At 44.3% G+C, this 25004-nt stretch overlaps 1 protein-coding gene across 2 annotated transcripts in view; it reads right to left on the bottom strand.

The window, feature by feature from the left end:
* Window positions 1-1326: 1326 nt before the first annotated feature.
* LOC147614179 (glycoprotein 3-alpha-L-fucosyltransferase FUT11-like) overlaps window positions 1327-25004 on the bottom strand; it is a 60930-nt gene continuing 37252 nt past the window's right edge. The window contains exons 2-7 of one of the 2 annotated variants that reach the window (XM_086780716.1): window positions 4396-4568; window positions 4063-4304; window positions 2792-2896; window positions 2547-2703; window positions 2219-2437; window positions 1327-2102 (exon numbers count right to left, since the gene is read on the bottom strand). In XM_086780716.1, the coding sequence (XP_086636842.1) occupies window positions 1847-2102; window positions 2219-2437; window positions 2547-2703; window positions 2792-2896; window positions 4063-4304; window positions 4396-4568 (1152 nt within the window). In that variant the 3' untranslated portion in view covers window positions 1327-1846. Of the gene's footprint in view, window positions 2103-2218; window positions 2438-2546; window positions 2704-2791; window positions 2900-4062; window positions 4305-4395; window positions 4569-25004 lie in introns of both variants that reach the window. The other variant, XM_086780715.1, reaches the window with a different exon arrangement.

The following is a 25004-nucleotide window of genomic DNA, read 5'->3' on the forward strand; positions in this document are numbered from 1 at the left end:
AGCTAGAGACCAATGCAACCTTAGCATAGATCACACTCAAAAGGCATGCATGTCCCATACCACACATCCCTATTGGGAGGACCCTCTCTCCCAATGTTAAGAGTCTCACCAAAGAACTCTCCCTCAAATGAGCCACAAAACCTATATCACGCATAATCCAAGTCCCCCTATGATCAACCAATCTCTATGCTAGACTCTCTATGTCCAAACACAGATCACTCCCATCCACCTAAACCTGGTAAGCATGGATGTGGCTTCTATTGATTCACCAAGTACAGCAAAATTTTGGTTTATATCAGTGGCTTTTAAAGAAAACAAAGACTTAAAAATGTTCAAAGCAGCTTTGGGTGCATTAGATGTGCAACAGTCATAATGGAAACTAACTTGTACAAAAATGGACCATTGTTGATGGAATTTTGCTGATTTTATTTGGGTGTTCTTAATATAGCCAACCTAAGATTTTTTTTGCATCACTGGTGAAGGCTTCATTTAGGCACTAAGATACTGGCAGTACGTCACATGCTATTGGCCAAATCAAAGGTCACTCATATTGCCTAGGACACAAAACATGTTTGGTAGGAGAACCAATGTTGAGGGTTGCTCATAGTATTTTCTAGGGGCATTGACTTGATAGGTGCCATGTCTACTATGAGATTCAACAGAGATACCCTTGCCCTTTTACAGAGCGTTTTGGATCCTGTCACAATAAACCAATACAGAGGTCCGAGATATCTAGGCCTTTTGGTTCTTGAGATGAGACAACGGAGTGACAAAAGCGTTCTCCTTCGGGTTTACTGGGCACATTTTGTGCCACTTACAACCCCAGCTCATAAAACAAGACATAACAAAGATGAGACAATGGCAGGATAATTTTATCAGTGCTAAAGAAATCGGTGGCCTGTTTCTACTATAGCTCCAAGGAAAGGACCAATAAAGACCCTGCTCTTAATAAAGGCCTCACTCACAATTTTATCAGTGCTAAAGAAATCGGTGGCCTGTTTCTACTATAGCTCCAAGGAAAGGACCAATAAAGACCCTGCTCTTAATAAAGGCCTCACTCACAGTCTCTGCTAACACTACCCTGTCCGCACTCTGGAAACCTCCTTTTGTACAACTTGCAATCTTTTGCAAGCGGGGGCGGGCTTGCAGGTTTGGCACAAGGGCATATTTCCAAAACCAAGATCAAGTTTAAGCTTCTGCTAGGTTTAGTAGATGTCAGTGGTTTTCTATCATCTGCTAGGTTCAAGGTCATTTCATTCAAGGGATGCCCCCGAGAGATCTCAAGTTCTCTTTTTACGTCACCATCAGCTTCAATACAGGACATGCTTTTTACAGAGCAACTGACATCACATATATGGCCTGCACTGAATTCATTTATTGTCAAAATCTGGAAACTTAGTTTGTACGAATAGCCAGAAAATGGGATTCGACAAAAATCCCCTGGTATATCCAAAAACTAGAAATGCCAAGGGCTCTTGCTATCCCATGCCAACAGGGAGTAAACAAGACGGATTCTCAGCACACGTGTGGTGTGCCGGCCTAAGCAGACACGTGGAATTGCAAGCTTCAGCCACCCACGAAAGAAACCGTCGAGTGGTTGACCACCCATGAAAAGCTGCAAGTGTTCAACACAGTGTTAAGCTGGTGTGTCATGGCAGAGCAGACATCAGATCAGCTCCAGCCTTCATAACAGTTGTTACAAGCTTAGGAAAATCTAGGTCTCCCCTGCATATAACCTCCTGAATGCTAACTTGCATATTTGCTATGATGATACAGCTATGCCCAATCACAGCTTGAGCCTAATCAGCTCTAGCAAAGAATCTGCTGCTGTATACAAGGTAGAAAGTTATACAAATATCACTTCGAGATTCGCACAGGGGTTCTCCGCCATGTAAGTTTGGAGATCTTCATTGTTTTGAAATCTCCATGTATACAATGCCTGGCGTTGAGTCATGCCAACAGGATAGACCCTGTGGATCCTTAATGCATCATCTCCTTGGATCACTTTGGGCCGGCCGGACTTAAAAATGGGCATATAATTCATGGATGTGAATTTTGAAACTATGGCATGATGAAGAGCAGCCAAAGTCATGTTGTTGGACCTGGAAACAAATACACCCAACACCTGAGCAAAACCATGTTACCTTTTGATTAAAAGATAAACAAAGCAAACCTAAGCAATGAAGACAGAAGCACCATCCAGGGTTAAGAATCTTGCCTCAAAAAGACCGACTCCATCTCGAATTTTCCTCTCTCCCTTACATAGAGATGGTATGTGGTGACAGAAGCATCTTTGCATTGACAAGGTCTCTTCTGCTGCTTCTCTTCTTCCAGCCTCAATTTGGTCCCTAGGTGAATGCAAAGACGGCATGAAGAGTGCACCACTGCCATGTCAACCAAAGCTTTGAATGCATCCGAGGGGCCTTCATATTTCCAACTGCACATCCTCCATGTAAGATCAACTGCACAATATCAAAGCCTATCTAAGCTCAAAAAAAAATTCTGCTGCATCATATCCTATCAAAAATCTATTTGCCATAGGTCACCTTAGTGTGGCATTGTAAGCATCGTCATGAGTTGCAAGGTGCTTCATCTGCTTTGCCACATGCTCAATGTCATTGACACTCTTGATGTACAAGATCGACTTAGAGGAGGGTGCAAAATCATAGATGTTGGGTGCTCCAATCACAACCGGTACTGAACCTGAAGAGTTAGAAGACAAATATTAACAGAAACCCACACAGAATAAACAATGTGTGTGTACTTACAAAAACACATAGCTTTAGATTACCTGCCACAAGGGACTGCCAAAATTTCTCTGTAACATAGTCATCCTCATTTGAGTTCTCAAAAGCCAAGCTAAACTTGTAATCGCGTAGAGTCTCCAGTTTATTAACTGCTACTCTCAAAAAGTAGGCTAATCAGCCAAATTCTCTCTCTCTCTCTCTCTCTCTCTCTCTCTCTCTCTCTCTCTCTCACACACACACACACACGCGCGCGCGCACGTATAGGAGTTGCAATCGAAGATGCAGTTCTACCGAGATCACCTTCTGCAGACCACAGCGGATGGATTCATCCAACGGCCGGGGTATCTGCACAGACACATGTCACATGCCATGCGGCTCATGATTGGCCAGATTCAAATCTTATCTCATCGCCTTTAGAGTAGTGGAGACAGTGAAAGCAAAGAGTATCAACAGGGAGAACAGGATCGGTAGACTTTACTCTACAGAGGTCAAGACAGAGCAGCATTACATTTGCACATGCCAACGCCATACTGAGCTGATACAGGGCCCATCACAGCCCCCTAGAATCACCCTGGACAGAGCCTCCCAACTGCAACACATCCAACAACAGTCCCCTGCTCCACAGCAGCCCTCCATGCAGCAACTTCAGATCAGGGAGATACCTCAGTGACACAGGGATGCCCCTCCACAAGCTATGGACATGAGCTCTACCTTGTTTTGTATTCTCACATGTATCCACTACTATGATGCTGAGATAGACAGATAGTTAGTCTCTTTTGAGTCTTTTTTAGTATTTTCCATGGCTCAGTATTTCATGGATTGTTGTACTACTTTTGGTCTCATAGACCCATTGGATCTTTGAAGACTTGATATAGCTGTGTGTGTGTGTGTGTGTGTGTGCGTGTGCGCGCGCGCGCACATGCACACTCCATACACACACGCAGAAAGACCTCACAACAATGCAAATTGAATATAAACAAGAATGCCTCAGAGAAGTGCACACAGAAAGGGACCAAATTGACTAAGCATAATATACAGATGGAAGACTCTCATTGTCGAGAACAGGTAGAAACATGCGGACCATGAGGCCACACACGTCTTTTCCTTTCCGTGTTTTGAGAATGCAACTGTTTGATGCAAAAATATACAGAAGATGAAGCATGGAGCTGCAAAGGTTGTCTATGAAGGTGCATTTACTCAAATTACCTCTGCTACAACCAGCCTCAATGTGGCAGGACTACTAGATGCAAAATCAATGTCTACCTGCTTGCACGCCCCATCATACATACAAGAGAGTAAGGCAGTTAACACTCACCACGACCATCTTGATTCCGAAGGCAAGCTCCATAGGAATCAACAGGAACACCAAACTCTCTTAACTTTGTGAGTGCCTCAAGCCGGAAGTTATGACCCCCACAATTGGAAATGAAAGCTGCTGCAACAGCCTTTTGAGTTTTGTTCTTTGGAGGAGCCATCAAATCATACTCCGCCCAGGAGAAGTATCCCACAGGCACATCGGATGCAAGACTTGTGGTCATCACTACCGTGTAGCCTTTCCTGGAGACAGTCGAAGCAGATAAGTGTTTAAACAGTTAGGTTTTACCTTTGAGCTTGAGAATCCAAAAAATTGAAGTAAAATCCTGTGTACCCTCGTGCGTTTGCTATATCGTTCTCAGGATAATACTGAGCAGACTCCATGGAGCGCACCACAAACTCTATGCCAGGCTCGTTTATTAACCCGAAAATAGCGTCAGCTTTACTTGCACCTTCAAGAGCGACAGAACCTCGAAACTCACAACCTATTGCACAAGTCTTCCATACCTGCATAACCAGAAACATTAGCACTCCTTTTCCATCTTTACAATGCAGCAATCCACCTATCGATGTCAATCTTAACTAAATAACCCTTTCTATATTGACAACACATAAGCCCTGGCAAAATGGGGACAGCACCTATGGAAAATGGGCAGTTAACCTTCCATGGTGAGTGTCATAAACCATTCACTTAAACATGACACTTACATCAATGCATTAAGGAATACAAGAAGCCAAAGCAAAAAAAAGAGACCCCTATTTTTTGGGCTGGTCAAATTCCAGGAGAAAAAACAACAGCAGCCAGCTCCACCTCTATTGCTGAAACACTATGTTACCTCACTTGTGCTGCATCAACAAACCAGGAACCCTTTCAGATTCCGTCACCTTCCATCCTATCAGGTATTCTGCCCAGGCAACTTGCTTATTGCTGATTTCTGGGCTGCTGGAGGCACTTTAGGATACAAAGGAGCTCCGTACCGCTGCTGTGGAAGATGAAGAGTGAAATGAGGAATGGGAGCTAGGGGCAGGGCTGTTTGTGGGCTTTTCCCTCCCCCTACCATTGATCAGCCGGGCCAACCCGCAGTAATGGGCCTTATTAAGACCTTTTTACCTTAATTTCCCCCTTGTAAAGGGCTTACACCCACTGCCCTCACCGTCTCCTTTAACTCAATGGGTGGGATACACAAGCTACTGTGAACGTTCCTCTATCTCCAACCATGCATCTTAAGCTCCATATTCTGTGCTGAATCTGTGTAACATACACAACCCAGGAAAGCACAAGATAAACTGTGAACTCCCCTAGGTGTTACGGACAACTTTGCCGCCAACAATACTCAGAGAAATCAAGTCCTCCGTACTGCCTGGATCAAACCAGCCCATTTGTGCCTGAAATATTAGTTGTTGGTGGTGTGCCTGGAGTGAAAACCTGGAGTTTGAGGCAATACTTTGATTGATTGTACCACTTCATGGCAACTCAAACATCTGTTCTCCCTCTTCTGAGCTTCAACTTCTTCTAGAAATAAGAGTCCGGTCTATGCTTTTGCATCCTTTCTACAAGGCTGAGTCTTCTGATTCTGTGGCTGGTGCAAGGTCTCTGCCTCAGAGCGTTGGTTCTTCTTGACATCCAGAAACGTTATGGGCTCATACTCATGCACTAATGTCAAATGCATCCATATGTAAAGCCTATTTTTGGGTATTTTTAGGCATTTATTTGAGGTGTTTTATGGATTTATTGCCCATGATATGCTGTCGGCCTGCTGCAGACAGGCCAACTAGGGCATCATGATGCTATATATATAGCATCACACCTCTTCCATTATTTTCCATCTCATTTTTGGGCTCTCACCTAAGGTCATTAGCAGATGCTTCTGCTTCTTATCTTGTAACGCACCTACGGGCTTCCCTCGTGCTAATTTTCAGCATCAAACAACAGTTTCTAGCATACTGCAGGTCTTGTACCTGGGCCTACACCTGTGTTTTACTTTCTTTCATGATATTAGAGCACAAAGCTGACCTACAGGCAGGAAAGTGCTGCGTTTTCTTTAGGGAGCAGAGGCTTCCTCAAGAGTGCTGCATTTTTCTGCATCTGATACCTGGGATTGCTGCGTTTTTGCTGTTGGAGGCTGAGCCTTGAGTCCCTCTTCTAGGTGCTGAGGACAGGTTCCTGAGAGATTTGCTTTCTCTCTTTCTGTTTCCCACCCTCCCTCCCTTTCTTCTCTCTCCTCTTGCTGTGCACAGCTTGAGAGGAGGTTATTTGCTGTTTCTTTTTTACAGCCCTCTTGCTTCAGTGAAGGTTTCTTGCCAAAGGACATGGCTTCAGGAGATTTCTCTACTGCTTCAGTGACTCCATGAAGCTTACAGCAACCAACTATCATACTTGGGCTTCGCGGAAAAGGCAAGTCAGAATCTTCTTTTGTTGCCTGGGACAAGGGCAAAGGCAAAGGCGAAAAAGGAAACTCCAACAACAACAACAAAAACAAAGGCAAAGGCAAGGGTAAACAGGATTCAAAGGAGTCCAAGGACAAAAGCAATGAATGTGATTACTGTGGCAGGACAGGTCATAGTGAGGCTTGCTGCTTTGCTCATCACGATAGCTCTCGAGCAGCCAAAGCCAAGTATAAAGCCCAGGATGCTTCCAAAGCATCTGACAAGGACAACACCAAAGACAAGGGCAAGGAAAAAGTTCCAGAGGAGGGATCTACCAAAGTAGCATACATCGCAATCACAAGTCAGATGCTCTTGCCAGTTTTCAGACCTGGATCACGATGGTGGAAAATCAGTCTAGGGTACAGTTTCATTTCTCCAGACTGATAACGGTGGCTAGTTTGTACCGTTTGATGACTTGCTTGTGTCGAAGGGCATTCTGGCATTCATCGACAGACCATAGTACCTTACACTCCTCAACAGAATGGATTTGTGGAACAGAGAAGAACCGAGCTGTAAAAGAGATGGCTCGTGCTTTGTTGCATCATGATCATGTAGGTCTCCCTCCTGCTTTCTGGGTTGAAGTTGTGGCTACCTCACTATATCTCATTAACCACTCTCTCACAAAAGCGGTTGAGAGGATGACTCCAGAGGAGGCTTTTACAAGACACAAGCCTTCTGTTTCTCACCTACATGTTTTCGGTTGTGTTGCTTATGTGCATGTCCAAGATCAGAAGAGGACCACACGCACACCAAAGTCAAAGAGGATGATCTTCACAGGCTATAGTTTGAGATCCAAAGCGTACCGCTTTTGGGATCCGGAGATTGATGACATCATCATATCCCGTGATGCTCAACTTGATGAGAGCTTGTTTGGCAGGGTACCGCTTTTGGGATCCGGAGATTGATGACATCATCATTTCCTGTGATGCTCAACTTGATGAGAGCTTGTTTGGCAGGGTACCGCTTTTGGGATCCGGAGATTGATGACATCATCATTTCCCGTGATGCTCAATTTGATGAGAGCTTGTTTTGCATCGACTCCTCTCCACCTGATGCATCTCCAGATTTTTTGGATGATCCATTCTCGGCAGATGTTAGTGATCTTATACCTCTCACACGTCCAGCTCCTCCTCCTGCTGCTGCTACAACTCCAATGTCAGCTGCTACTTCACAACCACCACCAGTCCCTATTGCACCAGCTTCTGCATCTCCGAGTCCCTCTACAAGTCTTGCTTTGACTCCGAGATTACTCCCACCAATGTTTACTTCATCACCTCTCCCAGCAACATCGGATGAGTCCTCTACTGCAGTTGGATCTTCTTCTTCTTCACGCTTTGAGAGGAGGGCTAGCCTACCTCGGTGGGTTCAGCGGCTCTTTAGAGATTCTGGTCTCACTGATGCACAGCTCCATAACCAAATCTCTACCACCATCCTTGGACCTCGCTATTCATCTCGGGCTTCCACATCTCATCACACGGTGAATCATGTTTTTGTTTTTCGACCCCGGATGAGAAGCGAGCAAGCTCGTTCTAAGACTTGAACAGAGAAACGCTTTTGTCATTAGCTTTGTCGTCTCTATGTTTATGCTCTCATGAGCTCTCTCCAGGAGATCAATGAGCCTGAGAGTCCAGAGGAGGCTCTTACATAGCCGCAGTGGGCGACACGCCATGGAAGCAAAGATGTCCATTGTCCACTATTGAGAGAAATCACACTTGGCCTTTGGTGCCATGGCCTTTACATCGTCATGTGATTGGTGTGAAATGGATTTTCAAAGTCAAGTTTCATGCAGATGGTACTTTGGACAAATACAAAGCCCACCGTGTTGCTGGAGGATATGCTCAGAAGGCAAGTGAAGACTGTCATGTGCACAGTGCCTATCTACCGTGTGCTATACGCATGCATTTATGCATAAAAATATTTTTTTTATAAAAATAACACTTTTGTAATAAAAAAATTCCTTTATGCATCTTTCTATGCATAAAAATCAAATTTAATGAGAATAACACTTTTGTAGTTAAAAATTTTCCTTTATGCATCTTTCTATGCATAAAAATCAATTTTAATGAGAATAACACTTTTGTAATAAAAAAATTTCCTTTAAGAATCTTTCTATGCAAAAAAATCAATTTTAATGAGAATAACACTTTTGTAATAAAAAAGTTCATTTATGCATATTTCTATGCATAAAAATCAATTTTAATGAGAATAACACTTTTGTAATAAGAAAAATTCCTTTATGCATCTTTCTATGCATAGAAATCAATTTTAATGAGAATAACACTTTTGTAATTAAAAAAGTTCATTTATGCATCTTTCTATGCATAAAAATCAAATTTAATGAGAATAACACTTTTGTAATTAAAAAAGTTCCTTTATGCATCTTTCTATGCATAAAAAACAAATTTAATGAGAATAACACTTTTGTAATAAAAAAATTTCTTTATGCATCTTTCTATGCATAAAAATCAAATGTAATAATTAATATCAGTGATATCCATGCATATTCATAGGTGAATATGTACATGGAGTAATTAGAATATTTCATTTAGATGCAAAAATGGTTTCGCGGCTTGGTGAAGCTTGGAACTAGGCAGGCTAATTGACGAGCTGAGTGAGGGATATACTAACGGGCGGGCACCCAAGTATGGACGGGCGGGCACCCAAGTGTGGACGCCCGATGACCGGCCAAGAGCCTATAAAAGGGTGGCCAAGGTTAGTTATTGTATTATAGAGAGTCTCGCGAGTTTGTGAGAGCTCTATGGTCTTGGAGCCTGGATCTAGTGCAGACGTACACCTGCTTTGTGCAGCCGAGGCCGGCAGCAATCTCGAGACCCGCGAGGGCAGCTTCGTGGCGGTATGGGACGTCGCGAGGAGGAGATTGGTCGGTACGTCAATCTAGTTAGCTCAGCTCGTGGCTCGGTGGGGACAGCCAAGACTGTGGGCTTGTCCACGGCTGTCATGGTTAGGAGGTGAGTCAGGCTTGCACCCCCTTGCTTGTTTGTTTGTTCGTTTGTTGCAGGATTCGAGTTTCGAACCAAGATCGATCACGAGGGGATCCGTGGGGATTTGACAGTGGTATCAGAGCATACCTCGTGAACGAGCAAGTCGGTAGGTAGAGAAGAAGAGGTCGAAGTACGGTATGTGTTAAAAAACTTGCTGTTTTTTTTCTGTACATACTGCAGTTTTCAGTTTAGTATGTGTTTTCCTTCATCAAAGAAACCCATGTTGTTGATGGGAGATGGTAGTGTAGTAGGGTTGCTTGCTTTGCAAGGAAGAGAGAGAGTTTTGTGCAGTCGCATGAGAGAAATCAGAGAAAAAAAAAGCATGTTGATTTTCGTTGCTTTTTAGCGCAAGAGAGAGAGAGCGCGCATGCGATTGTGAGAAGGTGGCATGTTGGCGGATTTGCACGCTGGAGGTGTTGCTCGCGTTGGGCTACAGGCGGCTGCTGCTGCAGGCACCTTAGGCCTGCGCAGCTAGTTGGTCAGGCTAGCGCAGCCAGCCCAGGCGGCGCCTAGGCCAAGCGGGCTGGTGCCCAAGCCAGGCCTGCGCCCAGGCCAGGCCTGCGTAGCCAACCCAGGCAGCACCCAGGCCCACGTGGCCATATAGCCGTGCTTGCATAGGCTGTCGCAGGCGCAGAAGATGCCGGTTTCATCATCCGACGGCAGGCGTGCAGGCGACGGCAAGAAAGCAGCCGGTGGTCTTGACATTAGCAGTCCACGATGGTAGCCCGTCGGGCTAATCCAGGAGGGAAGCGAAAAAAAAAAAACAAGTAAAGCATTACGTTTTTTTTTAATGCTTTCGTTTTTGTTTTTTTTAGGGGAGGTTAAAATTTTTAAATTTTAAAAGAACCCCCCCTCTCTAAGGTTTCGAAGATGTTTATTTTTTTTTAGAAAAGAGAATATATATATCCATATATATATATATATATATATATATATTTATTTATTTATTTATTTATTTATTTATTCAAAAAAAATACAAAAGCTAAAGCAAAAGCTAAGCCTAGCTTTTGCAGATTTTTGGCTTTTGGGAAACCTTTATAAACCCCTCTAGTGGGCTTCTTGCCACACATCTCTCGAGTTCTCAAGTTCTCAAGTTTTCAAGCTCTCAAGCTCTCAAGTTCCCGTGCACTTTTGTTGTGCAAAGATCGAATTTTCTCTCCACGCACCCTCTTCAGGATGTCGACCCAAGAATCAGAGTTGGAGCCCCTTGTGGAACGCGAAGGCTTGCCGGCTACGGAAGGTACCGATGCCGATCTTTTTGACGATTTGGTGTCAAAATCAGATTTCCAAGAGTTCAAAGTAGCTCTCGAAGCTTCTTCGTCGGAACGTCAGGCACAAATCGCAGCCCAGATGCAGGCTTTGCAGAACTCCATCGCTCTCTTGACCACTACCCTCTCTACTTTCTCGGGAATGGATACCTTGGCTTCAGCTTTAGGCCCCAATATTACTCCGGAACCGTTCGGGGGCGAGCAAAAGCAGAGAACAAAGGAGATCGTGGACACTTGGCTACATAAGTGGCAAGTTCACTTTCAGTTTCATCCATATGATGATGGAAAGAAGATACAGTTAGCAGTAGGTTTCCTGTCCGGCAAAGCTTTGCTTTGGTGGAAGAAACTTAACCCTAAGCTAACGACTTGGGCACAATTTGAAGACATTTTCAAGAAAGAATTCCTCAAGAAAGAGGATGATTACAATGTTGTTGCCCGGTTTTCAGCCTTGACCATGACCTCGCAGCACCTCACTTATGAGGTCTACCTCCAGAAGTTTCGTGACTTGCAGATGAAAGCTACAAAGATGGATCCCACTACTCTTTTGGGGTTTTTTGTAGCTGGTTTACCCGACTCGTACCGATTACAGGTTAAAAATAACAAATGCAAAACATTGGACGAGGCCATTCATTCAGCTCGTATCTATGATGATACGATGGTCTCTTCCAAGTCAAAACCCGTTACCGAGCAGGGGAACAAGCATAAAAGAAAGTTCTCCGCACCTAAGGCTAACACGACTGAAGGCAAGTCTTCGGACCAACCTTCGAAGAATACAAGTTTGACACCAGCAAAGAAGAAACGACTCCTTAGGGCTTTGAAGCTCAAGAAGGAAGGACGTTGTTTTATCTGCGAAGAAAAAGGACACATGCGTAATGAGTGCCCGAAGCAAAAGGGTACCAAGTCAAACGCAGGACCCAAGCCAAAGGCAGCTAACCAGTTGTCTTTGACAGGTAAGTCAATTACTGTACTTTCTCGCCCTAGTACTTGGAGAAGCGAATGGCCATAAAATTCACATTCTGTTAGACCCTGGCAGTTCGCATAACTTTGTTAACTACAAACTTGTGCAGAAATTGAGTCTTGACACGACCCTCAGCGACCATACCTATGAGGTACGTCTACCTGCGGGCAGACAAGTTTGGGATTGCAAGGTGGAGATGCTTCCAATCCAGATTCAGGACTACAAAGACACTCTGAAATGCTATGTTATGCATCTGGAAAATGTAGACTTGTTATTAGGGATTGAGTGGTTTAAGACTCTTGACGTCTTGATAGATTGGTCTAGTCATATTTTTTCTTTTCAGCATAGGGACACCAAGTATAGTATTTTAGGTGATTGTATCCATCCCTCTCAGGGACCTCTTGTAAATACTATTGATTTTGGAAATATAATGGATTCTTCTTTGTACACCGCTTTCCATTGTGTCTTGATTCCGCTTTCTTCTTTTCTCATCCCTTCCTTGGATGTGAATGAAGTAAGTGTGTTTGAAAGCAAAGAATTACAGAAGATACTTGATTCATTTCAAGACGTATTTCCTAAGGAATTGCCATCGGGTTTACCACCTGAACGGGCAGTAGATCATCGTATTGACTTGATCCCTGGTGCTCATCCTGTGAGTATTCCACCTTATAGGATGAGCCAAGCTGAGGAAGATGAGTTGGCTAAACAACTCGAAGATTATTTGAGGATGGGCCAGATCCGTCCAAGTAAATCACCTTGGGTTGCACCTGTGTTGCTTAGGAGAAAGAAGGACAATACTTGGAGAATGTGTATAGATTACAAAAGATTAAACAAGCTGACTATTAAGAACCGTTATCCTCTCCCTAGATCAGATGACCTAATTGACCGGTTAGCAGGAGCGAAATATTTCACGAAGATAGATTTGCGTACTGGCTACCACCAGACACGTATTCATGAAAGGCATGTCGAAAGAACCGCCTTTCGGACTAGGTATGGCCATTACGAGTTTCTCGTATTACCTTTTGGGTTAACCAATGCTCCAGCCACTTTCCAGCAAATGATGAACGATCTTTTTCGTGAACATTTGGGGAAATTTGTGGTGGTGTTTCTAGATGATATTTTGATTTATAGTCGTACTCTTGAGGATCATGTCAGACACCTCACGATTGTCTTATCTATTTTAAGACATAATCGACTATATGCTAAATTGAGTAAATGTGAGTTCTTTATGACCGACATCATTTACTTGGGACACAAGATCACTAGAGATAGATTGAGATGACCGAGTTCAGAAGGTTTTGGACTGGTCTATACCGCGAACAGTGAAACAACTTCGTTCTTTTCTCGGTTTTGTAGTTTTTCTTCGGAAATCTGTACGGAAGTACTCTCAGCTCACACTACCCAGATGACCGACTTATTGAAAGGTCGTGGACGTAAGTCCAATCAGCCTATCACTTGGAATAACGATTTGGATATGGCCTTCAGGCTTTTGAAAGATAAAGTCAAGGAAGCACCTATCTTAGCACTACCTGATCCTAGTCGGCCTTATGTTCTTGAAACTGATGCCAGTGACTATGCTATCGGGGCTGCTTTATTTCAAGATGGTAGACCGGTTGCTTTTGAAAGTAAAAAGCTAGACGACACTCAATCTCGTTGGCCAACCCTTGAGAAGGAGCTTTATGCTGTGATTCATGCTCTCAAGGTTTGGAGACATTATTTATATGGCTCCAAGTTTGTGGTATTGACTGATCATCAGTCAATCAAGTATGTGTGTGATACGGATGATTTGAGAGGAAGGAAAGCTCGATGGGCAGAGTTAATGCAAGATTTTGATTTTGAGATCCGTTATCGGAAAGGGTCCATGAATAATATTGCAGATGCGCTTAGTCGGATTAGAGAGGTGAATACTTTGTCGTTCACCGAGATTTCTACTGACTTATTTCAGTCATTGAGAGAGCTTTGCAGGACTGATAGTTATTTTGGTCCATTTTGGACGGGAGCTCATTGATTAACCAAGACTCGGTGACTGCGCAGTCTACCATTCAGGCTGCAGGAGGTCAGTGGATGATTCGGAATGGTTTACTATTCCGTAATGACAAAATTTGTGTACCACAGATCCCGGACATTAGGTCCAAGATTCTGAGGGAGTGTCACGACGCCCCTTCTGCTGGACACCCTGGGGTACATAGGACGCTATCATTAGTGAAACACACTTTTTATTGGCCGAAGATGAAAGGATATGTAGAAGATTATGTTCTCAAGTGTCAAATTTGTCAGGCAAATAAAGCTGAACGCTTTAGACAGGCTGGGTTGTTGCATCCTTTGCAAATCCCAGGTAATAAATGGGAAAGTATTTCCATGGATTTTATTACTGGATTGCCAAGAACACATCAAGGCCACGATTCTATTTGGGTTGTGGTAGATCGCTTGACAAAAATGGCTAGATTTTTACCGACCCGGAAGACTATTACAGCTACGCAATTAGCTCGGCAGTTTATCGAGCAATTGTTTAGACTGTATGGGTTACCTCAGGACATAGTCAGTGATAGGGACTCTAAGTTTACGAGTGATTTTTGGAAACTTGTTTTTGAAAAGTTGGAAACAACTTTGAATTTGAGTTCCTCAGATCATCCTCAATCTGATGGCCAGACTGAAAGAGTGAATCAGATTTTGGAGGATATGCTTCGAGCGTATGTATCCAAAAGACAGAGTTCATGGGAGGATTATCTTCCTATGTTAGAATTTGCATATAACAGTACTAAGCATACGAGTACAGGGTTTAGTCCTTTCATGCTTATGTATGGTTTTCAACCAAGATCACCTGTTACAGTAGGATTCTCAGGGCTTCAGCATGATGCAGCTCGTAATTTTTTGCAAGATATGCAAGAAATGTTACAAGTTGCGAAGGAATCTATTAGAAATGCTCAAGACCGAGACAGGTTTTATTCTAATAGACATCGTTCACCTAGAGAGTTCTCTGAAGGAACGATGGTGTATTTGCGAGTTCCGAAAGATTACGAGACTTTACGGACAGGTAGTGCATAAAAGAATTTTTTTTATTGCAAAAGTGTTGCTTTCACCAATATTGATTTTTATGCATAAAATGATGCATTAGTAAAGGCAATAGAAGATGCAGATGTAAGAAGTGCTGATGTTGCACCACATGTAGGGCAGCAATCACTGGTGCTGAGTAGACCTGGGGAGTCCTTGATCAGTGGATCCAATGTTAGCCCATGGTCAGGCAGGTTGAGAAATGATGCAGGTACACATGTATCACAGAAAGGGAAGGAAAAGGTAGATCAACCTTTTGTGCATGATCTGTCAGCAGGTCACTCATATGTGGATGATGACTCTAGTGGCTCTAACCAAAGCGTTGATGAGGAGCTTGGCATTCGGCTGCATAAAGCAGGTGCACGTCTGCACTAGATCCAGGCTCCAAGACCATAGAGCTCTCACAAACTCACGAGACTCTCTATATCCAATAACTAACCTTGGCCACCCTTTTATAGGCTCTTGGCTGGTCATCGGGTGTCCACACTTGGCCGCCCGCCCGTCCATACTTAAGTGCCCGCCCGTTAGTATTTCCCTAACTCAGCTCGTCAATCAGCCTGCCTAGTTCCAAGCTTCCCCAAGCCTCGAAACTAGTCTTGCATGCGTATAGCACACGGTAGATACCCACTGTGCACATGACATACTCCCCTTCCTCTAAGAGCTCACTCCTGAGCTCACTAAAAAGCCAGGGTAATCTCTCTGAAGAGCAGTCAATGTCTCCCATGTAGCGTCCTCCTCAACACGATCCTTCCACTTGATCTTATATTCCGTGATAAGTGTATGATGCAATCTTCGTTCACGACATCCAAGAATCTTTTCAAGTTCGTGCGGAACAAATGTCATGTCCTGGACATCTATAATTTCTTGAGGAGTAACTAACTGATCTGCTCCACCCAGTACTTCCTTAAGTCTACTGACATGAAATACAGGATAAACTTTCACATGAGAAGGCAAATCCAATTCATATGCAACTGAACCAATCCGTCGTGTAACACGAAATGGTCCACAGTATCTAGGGGATAATTTCGGAGATCTACCTGTTCATAAAGTCTCGAAATCTTTCGGAACTCGCAAATATACCATCGTTCCTTCAGAGAACTCTCTAGGTGAACGATGTCTATTAGAATAAAATCTGTCTCGGTCTTGAGCACTTCTAATAGATTCCTTTGCAACTTGTAACATTTCCTGCATATCTTGCAAAAAATTACGTGCTACATCATGCTGAAGTCCTGAGAATCCTACTGTAACAGGTAATCTAGGTTGAAAACCATACATAAGCATGAAAGGACTAAACCCTGTACTCGTATGCTTAGTACTGTTATATGCAAATTCTAACATAGGAAGATAGTCCTCCCATGAACTCCGTCTTTTGGATACATATGCTCGAAGCATATCTTCCAAAATCTGATTCACTCTTTCAGTCTGGCCATCAGATTGAGGATGATCAGAGGAACTCAGATTCAAAGTTGTTTCCAACTTCTCGAAAACAAGTTTCCAAAAATCACTCGTAAACTTAAGAGTCCCTATCACTGACTATGTCCTGCGGTAACCCGTACAGTCTAAACAATTGCTCGATAAACTGCCGAGCTAATTGCGAGCTGTAATATTCTTCCGGGTCGGTAAAAATCTAGCCATTTTTGTCAAGCGATCTACCACAACCCAAATAGAATCGTGGCCTTGATGTATTCTTGGCAATCCGGTAATAAAATCCATGGAAATACTTTCCCACTTATTACCTCGGATTTGCAAAGGATGCGACAACCCAGCCTGTCTAAAGCGTTCAGCTTTATTTGCCTGACAAATCTGACACTTGAGAACATAATCTTCTACATACCCTTTCATCTTCGGCCAATAAAAAGTGTGTTTCACTAATGATAGTGTCCTGTGTACCCCAGGGTGTCCAGCAGAAGGGGCGTCGTGACACTCCCTCAGAATCTTGGACCTAATGTCCGGGATCTGTGGTACACAAATTTTGTCAAAGTACAATAATTGACGTACCTGTCAAAGACAACTGGTTAGCTGCCTTTGGCTTGGGTCCTGCGTTTGACTTGGTGCCCTTTTTCTTCGGGCACTCATTACGCATGTGTCCTTTTTCTTCGCAGATAAAACAACGTCCTTCTTTCTTGAGCTTTAAAGCCCTAAGGAGTCGTTTCTTCTTGGCTGGTGTCGAACTTGTATTCTTCGAAGGTTGGTCCGAAGACTTGCCTTCAGTCGTGTTAGCCATAGGTGCGGAGAACTTTCTTTTATGCTTGTTCCCCTACTCGGTAACGGGTTTCGACTTGGAAGAGACCATCGTATCATCATAGATACGAGCTAAATGAATGGCCTCGTCCAAAGTTTTACATTTGTTATTTTTAACCTGTAATCGGTACGAGTCTAGTAAACCAGCTACGAAAAACCTCAACAGAGTAGTGGGATCTATCTTTGTAGCTTTCATCTGCAAGTCACGAGATTTCTGGAGGTAGACCTCATAAGTGAGGTGCTGCGAGGTCATGGTCAAAGCTGAAAACCGGGCAACAACATCATAATCATCCTCTTTCTTGAGGAATTCTTTCTTGAAGACGTCTTCAAATTGTGCTCAAGTCGTTGGCTTTGGGTTCAGTTCCTTCCACCAAAGCAAAGCTTTGCCGGACAGGAAACCTGCTGCTAACTGTATCTTCTTTCCATCATCATATGGATGAAGCTGAAAGTGAACTTGCCACTTGTGTAGCCACGTGTCCACAATCTCCTTGGTTAGCTCCTTTTGCTCGCCCCCAAACGGTTCCAAAGTAATATTGGGGCCTAAAGCAAAAGCCAAGGTATCCATTCCCGAGAAAGTAGAGAGGGTAGTGGTCAATAGAGCGATGGAGTTCTACAAAGCCTGCATCTGGGCTACGATTTGTGCCTGACGTTCCATCGAAGAAGCTTCGAGAGCTACTTTGAACTCTTGGAACTCTGATTTTGACACAAACTCGTCAAAAAGATCGGCATCAGTGCCTTCCGTAGCCGGCAAGCCTTCGCGTTCCACGAGGGGCTCCAACTCTGATTCTTGGGTCGACATCGTGAAGAGGGTACGTGAAGAGAAAATTCGATCTTTGCACAATGAAAGTGCGAGCGAACTCGAGAGCTTGAGAGCTTGAAAACTTGAGAACTTGAGAACTCGAGAGATGTGTGGCAAGAAGCCCACGTGAGGGGTTTATAAAGGTTTCCCAAAAGCCAAAAAAAAAAATCTCGAAAAGCTATGCTTAGCTTTTGCTTTAGCTTTTGTGTTTTTTTTTTTTTTGAATATATATATATATATATATATATATATATATATATATGGATATATATATTCTTTTTTCTTTTAAAAAAAATTAAACACCTTTAAACTTTGGAGGAGGGTCTTTTAAACTTTTAAAAAAAAATAAACTCTTTAAAAAACGAAAGCTAAAAACGTAAACGTAAGCTTTCCTTGTTTTTTTTTTTCTTCTCCTCCAGAATTAACCCGCCGGCTGGTTGCAGGCGACTGAAGCTGCCGGCGCACGCTTTCTTCCTGGCGGATGCTGACGTCACCTGAAGTGGCCACCATCGCCAGCACCTTCGACAGATTGTGCGCCAGCTTGTGCTTGCCTTCCGTCAACTCGCACGTGGTCTGTGGCAGCGTAGCCTACCGTGCGTGGACTAAGTGGGCGCTCGCTTGGCCTAGGCGCTGCTTGGGCTGGCTGCGCAAGCCTGGCCACACAGCCACGTGGTCTGGGCGCCGGTAGTACTGGGCCTGGCCTGGCGTAGGCGCTGCCTGGCCACCTGGCTACGCAACCGCCCGCCTGCAAGGTACCTGCCCGCTTGCCACATCAACACAACTCGGCTAGCAACCCACTCGCCAGCACTTCTTTCGCTCTCTCTCTCTCTCATGCGTTCAACGAAAGCAACATGCTTTTTCGCTCTCTTTTTTCTGTTTTCTCCCCCTGCAGTTTATGCGACTGCACACACAAACATGCTTCTTCTTTGCAAAAGCAATCAACCCTATTACACTACCATCTCCCATCAACATGGGGTTCTTTGATGAAGAAAAAACACATACAAAATCTGAAAACTGCAGTATGCACAGAAAAAACAGCAAGCTTTTTAACACATACCGTTCTTCGACCTCTTCTTCTCTACCTACCGACTTGCTCGTTCACGAGGTATGCTCTGATACCACTGTCAAATCCCCACGGATCCCCTCGTGATCAATCTTGGTTCGAAACTCGAATCCTGCAAACAACCGAACAACAAACAATCTTGGTTCGAAACTCGAATCCTGCAAACTCACCTCCCAACCATGACAGCCGTGGGCAAGCCCACAGTCTTGGCTGTCCCCACCGAGCCACAAGCTGAGCTAACTAGGATGACGTACCGACCAATCTCCTCCTCGCGACGTCCCATACCGCCACGAAGCTACCCTCGCGGGCCTCGAGACTGCTGCCGGCCTCGGCTGCATAAAGCAGGTGCACGTCTGCACTAGATCCAGGCTCCAAGACCATAGAGCTCTCACAAACTCACGAGACTCTCTATATCCAATAACTAACCTTGGCCACCCTTTTATAGGCTCTTGGCCGGTCATCGGGCGTCCACACTTGGCCGCCCGCCCGTCCATACTTGGGTGCCCGCCCGTTAGTATTTCCCTAACTCAACTCGTCAATCAGCCTGCCTAGTTCCAAGCTTCCCCAAGCCTTGAAACTAGTCTTGCATGCGTATAGCGCACGGTAGATACCCACTGTGCACATGACAAGCTTCGTGGCGGTATGGGACGTCGCGAGGAGGAGATTGGTCGGTACGTCAACCTAGTTAGCTCAGCTCGTGGCTCGGTGGGGACAGCCAAGACTGTGGGCTTGCCCACGGCTGTCATGGTTGGGAGGTGAGTCAGGCCTGCACCCCCTTGCTTGTTTGTTTGTTCGTTTGTTGCAGGATTCGAGTTTCGAACCAAGATCGATCACGAGGGGATCCGTGGGGATTTGACAAAGACTTTGATGAGACATTTGCTCCTACAGCCAAGTATACCACCATCAAGATTGTTTTGGCTCTGGCTGCATACTTCAGATGGCCCATCACCATGTTCCAGATGGATGTAAAATCCGCTTTTTTGAATGGAAATTTAGAGGAAGTTATGTTGAGGAGCATCCTAGTTTTGTGATTGGACACACGTGTATCCATCTCTTGGCTTTCATCTTTTGCCAGTGCATGAGGTTTGCAAGACTGGCATGCGGGTGGAGTTTGATGAGCATTTTGTTGCTATCCGAGACAAAGCAATAGGCCAAGTTGTTTGGGAAGGCGAAGTGGAGAATGGGATTTACAGACTCTTAGCACTCTCTTCTCTTATAGGTACTCAGCTCGATGATTTGTGGCATTTCCATTTTGGCCACTTGAATGTGGATGTGTTGCGGTGGGCTTTCCAGGACCACATGGTGGATGGCTTGCCAGATCTTGGCAACAAGCACAGTTCTTCCATTCGTGGGAAGCAGCATAGGGAGTCTTCTCCGAAGCAAGCTACTAGGCGGGCTTCAAAACCACTAGAGTTGGTACACATTGACTTGTGTGGACCTATGCAAACCCATCTTTGGAAGGATCCTTATATTTCATGCTTTTGTGGATGATTGTAGCAAATTCACCTGGGTGTCTTTTCTTTCACAGAAGGACAAAGCCTTTGCTCGGTTCAAGGATTGGTATGTTATGGTGGAAAAGGAGTTTGGATTGTAGGTGGAGACTATTCGGGCTGACAAAGGAGAGGAGTTTTTTTCTAATGCTTTTTTGTGGAGCATGGCATCAAGCGAGAGCTGGCCAATACAAGATCGCCTTCAAAGAATGGAGTGGTTGAGCGTAAGAACAAAACTGTGGTCGAGATGGCGAGGACGATGTTGGAGCATCGTGATCTTTCTCGTCCACTTTGGGGAGAGGTTGTGGCTACGGCTGTCCGTATCCTCAACCAATCTCTGACGACTTCAATGCCTAAGATGACTCCATTTGAGGCTTATTTTGGCAAGAAACCAAATACCTCCCATTTCCGTGTTTTTGGGAGTGATGTCTATGTTCACATACCAAAGAAGCAGAGGGGGAAGCTTGACTCATAGTCCCAGAAGCTTGTTATAAGTTTTTTTTTTTCCAGGAAAAAGGTCCTTCAATTAGTTAAAGAAAAAACCACCACAAAGGACTAAGTACAACCACAACGGGCTAGATACAAACTCGCCTCATATAAGGGCGGGAAACAAGTGATCATAAGGGGAAGAGATGCTTCTCCTCCAATTGGCCGCTCTGTGAACCCAGAGCAGAATGAGGTTGTTGTCAGCAGAGATGTTGTCTTTGATGAGCACGTTCCAACTTCCACTCTTGACAAGCCACCACTTCTTGGAGAACTAGATAAGTATGAGGACGATTCCCGGGCTATTATTCCAGCTAGCCAACCTCAATCAGTTGTCGGGGTTGAGCCCGAGATTGGAGATGTGCCACAGCAGTAGCAGCAAGAGGCTCCGCGTTCTGTTCGGGTACCTAAGTGGTTGTTGGATACCATTCGGGAGTCAGGTGTTACGGAGTATTCCTCCGAGTGGACCACGGAGGATGAACCTCGAAGATCACACAGAGTTCGTGATAAACGTCAATCAGAGGAGCTTTTACAAGTAAACTATGCACTGATGTCTCGTATCATTCGGGACAAAGAGCCTTCTTCAGTTAAGGAAGCTCTTTCCCAGGAGACTTGGAGGAAAGCCATGCAAGTGAAACTTGAAGCCATCGAGAAGAATAGAACTTGGGAGTTGGTTCCGAGGCCGTCCAAACGGTCAGCCATTGGTGTCAAGTGGGTCTACAAGACCAAGTATACATCTGATGGGTCCGTGGACAAGCACAAGGCCAGACTTGTGGCTAAGGGCTATGCTCAACGGCCTGGCATCGACTATGAGGACACTTTTGCACCGACAACTAGGATGACCACGATTCAGACAATTCTTGCCCTTGCCTCTTCTCACCAATGGTTGGTGTATCAAATGGATGTAAGATCTGTGTTCCTGAATGGTGACTTGCAAGAGGAGGTGTATGTTGAGCAACCTCCAAGCTTTGAGGTTCCGGGATCAAAAGGTATGGTTTACAGGTTACGAAAGGCCTTGTATGGTCTTAAACAGGCTCCCAGGGCTTGGAACCAAAAGATTGATTCTTTCTTTCTGAGAAAGGGTTTCCAGAGATCAGTTGCAGATCCAAACTTGTATCTCTTTCGAGAACGTGGTATGGTCACCTTCATTATCCCTATGTGGATGATCTTATTCTCCTGGCGGTCATGTGGAGCACATACCTATGACGAAGGCAGCCTTGTCAGAGGGTTTGAGATGACGGATTTAGGCATACTTCATTTCTTTTTGGGATTGAAAATTTGGTAGACCTAAAGGAGGTTCTTTGTTTCTCAACAACGGTATGTTCATGAGTTGCTAGAGGCCTTTGGGATGGAGAACTACAAGCCTATTTCATCTCCAATGGACCCAAATACCAGACTTACTGTACATGCTCCTTGTGAGCAAGTTGATGCTGTTACAGGACTGAGTATTTTACCTCTTTGTCTTAAGCATTGTAATTATGTTTTAAGCATGTTTATAAGCATCGTAATTATGTTTTAAGCATGTTTAAGCATTCACTAATCGTGTTTAATCCAGTAAACGCATGTGTAAGTCTATACATGTGTGTGGATTCATATATACATGTTTGGTGTGTGTGTGTACATGCGTGCATGCTCATATGTTTGTTCATGTGCATGTATATGTGTGTTTCTCTTACCTTGATGCAGGAGCAACAGGCTGAGGCGTCCTGTGGGTCAACAGTCAGCCCAATCAACAGCTGATGTGGCACTGCCACGTGGCACATGGGCAGGTGACGTGGAGGCAGTCCAAAAGCGAAAAAAAATAAAAGCGACGTGGGGTTTCTTTTTTTTTCAAAAACGCTTAAGCGCCATGTTTTTTTTTTTTTTAAAGAAAAGAGAAAAGCTATTTGATAGTTTTTGGGGGAAAAAAGCCTTTGTAATAGATTTTTCCAAGGGGGAAAAGCATAGCTTTTTCCCCCAAACTTGTATAAATAAGGGGCCAAGGCTCTTGTATCCCACAATACATCTTGGGTGAAAGCTAGTAGGAGATCTCCTCCCCGTGGATCAAGGAGGCATCTTCTCGGGAATTGTACAAGGGCTACGCCAACCTTGAGTTCTTCTTCCAAATTTATTATTCCATTTAGTAAAGTGATTAAAGTGTGATTAAATGTGTTCACCGCCCGTCAAGTTGCTGAAGGCCGGTTTCAAGGTTCTGTTGCCGGGACTCATCGTCAACTTTTTCAAGAGAGCGAGCCTGTGGTCGACACATTTAATTCTATGGCTGGAACTAGTGCGGAGATGAAGGATTTATCTTCAGAAGAGGACGACGACTACTTCAATGAAGACGAGGAAAGCGAGCAAGAAATACCTTCCGATATGCCAAAACTTGAAGATGATGATGCCACCTATGAAGCAAAGATGCAGAGTTTGATGGAGGGATTAATGGAACTCGCGAAGGACTCACCTTTTTCACAAAACTTCAAAGCTGATTCTAAACCACGGAAGCATGGGTCTGAGAAGAAAGTTAAGCCTTAGCATTCGGCTCCCATTCGGCTCCCATCCACCCAAATTTTCAGCCATGCCCCGATTCTTCTTCTTCTTTTTCCCCACCTATCCATGGAAACCCTTTCAATACTTCTCATCCTGGTTACTTTGACAGAGGCTCTGTCTTTCATTCCATGACGAGTGTACCCAACATGCGCATGACTGGGAGCTATGGTATGCAACCAGGTATGCATGGAGGTATGTATGGAGGTATGCCAGGAGGGATGTATGGAACTTATGGTGGTGGTGGAAGTGCTTTTGGTATGCCTAGTATGGGAGGTGGTATGATGGGCATGGGATCTAATGCTGTGAGCAATTCTTTTCTCAAACGACATCCCTATGATAATCTTGTTCAGGGCAAGAAACCAAAAGATTATAAAGAGGGTGGTGCTGCAGTAAAGTTTGATACTTCTAGTGGTGCAAAGGATTGTTTGAAGGCTCTCACCTTCATTCAACAATTTGATGCGGCATTTTCTGTAACTTCACAAAGGCATCTAAGGTACGAAAGGCAGCTTCTTTCCTAAAGGGTAATGCTCTTCAATGGTGGTCGACACTTCTTCATCAAGGAATAGCACCTAGCACTTGGGTGGAGTTCAAGCAAATCTTCTCTTTCTTATGGTTGACACCGACTTTTGAGGTGGATGTTATGACAACTTGGCATCGATTAGATTCCAGAGATTGTAACATTCTGGAAGAATATAACAAGAAATTTTGGAATGCTCTGCTACCGGTCACATCCTTTAGGCCCGTGTCACTAGTTGAGCAGATAGAGACTTATTGCTGTGGGTTACCCAAGGAGCTTCGAGATTATTGCATCAAAACAAAGGTCATTAATATGACCCAGATGATAGAAAATACTCAGACTGGATACACCATGCTTACTGGTCAGATGTCAGGATTCAAGGATCAACGTCTCTTCTCCAAGAAAGCATCAAAGGAGTCAAAGGAGACCAAAAATATTGAACCACGAGAGAAGGGGCAATCCAAGAAGAGAAAATTTCAGCCCTTACCTCAAAGGACAGATGAAGAAAGGAAAGAGCTTATAGCTGGCAACAAATGTTTCTCTTGTGGAGAAGCGGGGCATCGATACTATAGGTGTCCGAAGAGAGCACCTAAAAACGCAGATGATTCACAGGAAGAGCCTAAAGCAAAGAAACAGAAACCGTCTGCTGGACTAGTACCTGACTTGATAGGATTGAAGCAAGGGGATGCATCTTCAGAGTTATGCAGAGCATGGGGAAGACTTCGAGATCAGGAGGTTTTGATCTTTTTCAATCCTGGGGCTCGTGCAAACTTCATCACCCCCAAGCTTGCAGCAAAGTTGAGCATCAAACCAGAGGAGATGGGTGTGTTGCATGAGGCTACTTTGGCTTGTCCTAGACATTCGGTTGAGGTTACACCGATCATTGGGAAACTGTGTCTCAGTGTGCAAACTTACACGGGCAGAGAGGATAATTTCTTCATAATGCCTTTGGAGGGTTGTGATGTTTTGTTGGGTATGCCTTGTTGCCATAAGGTTAAAACGGTAGTAGATACTTTCAACAGGAAAATCTCTCACTAATAAGAATAAGGAACACACTCTTGATGTAAAGCTTAAAGGGGAATCTATTCCTGTTGTATCGGCCTCGGCCATTTCTC

This window comes from Cibotium barometz, chromosome 42 (assembly GCF_041138505.1).
Source record: "Cibotium barometz isolate CiBa-2024 chromosome 42, ASM4113850v1, whole genome shotgun sequence".
NCBI lineage: Eukaryota > Viridiplantae > Streptophyta > Polypodiopsida > Cyatheales > Cibotiaceae > Cibotium > Cibotium barometz.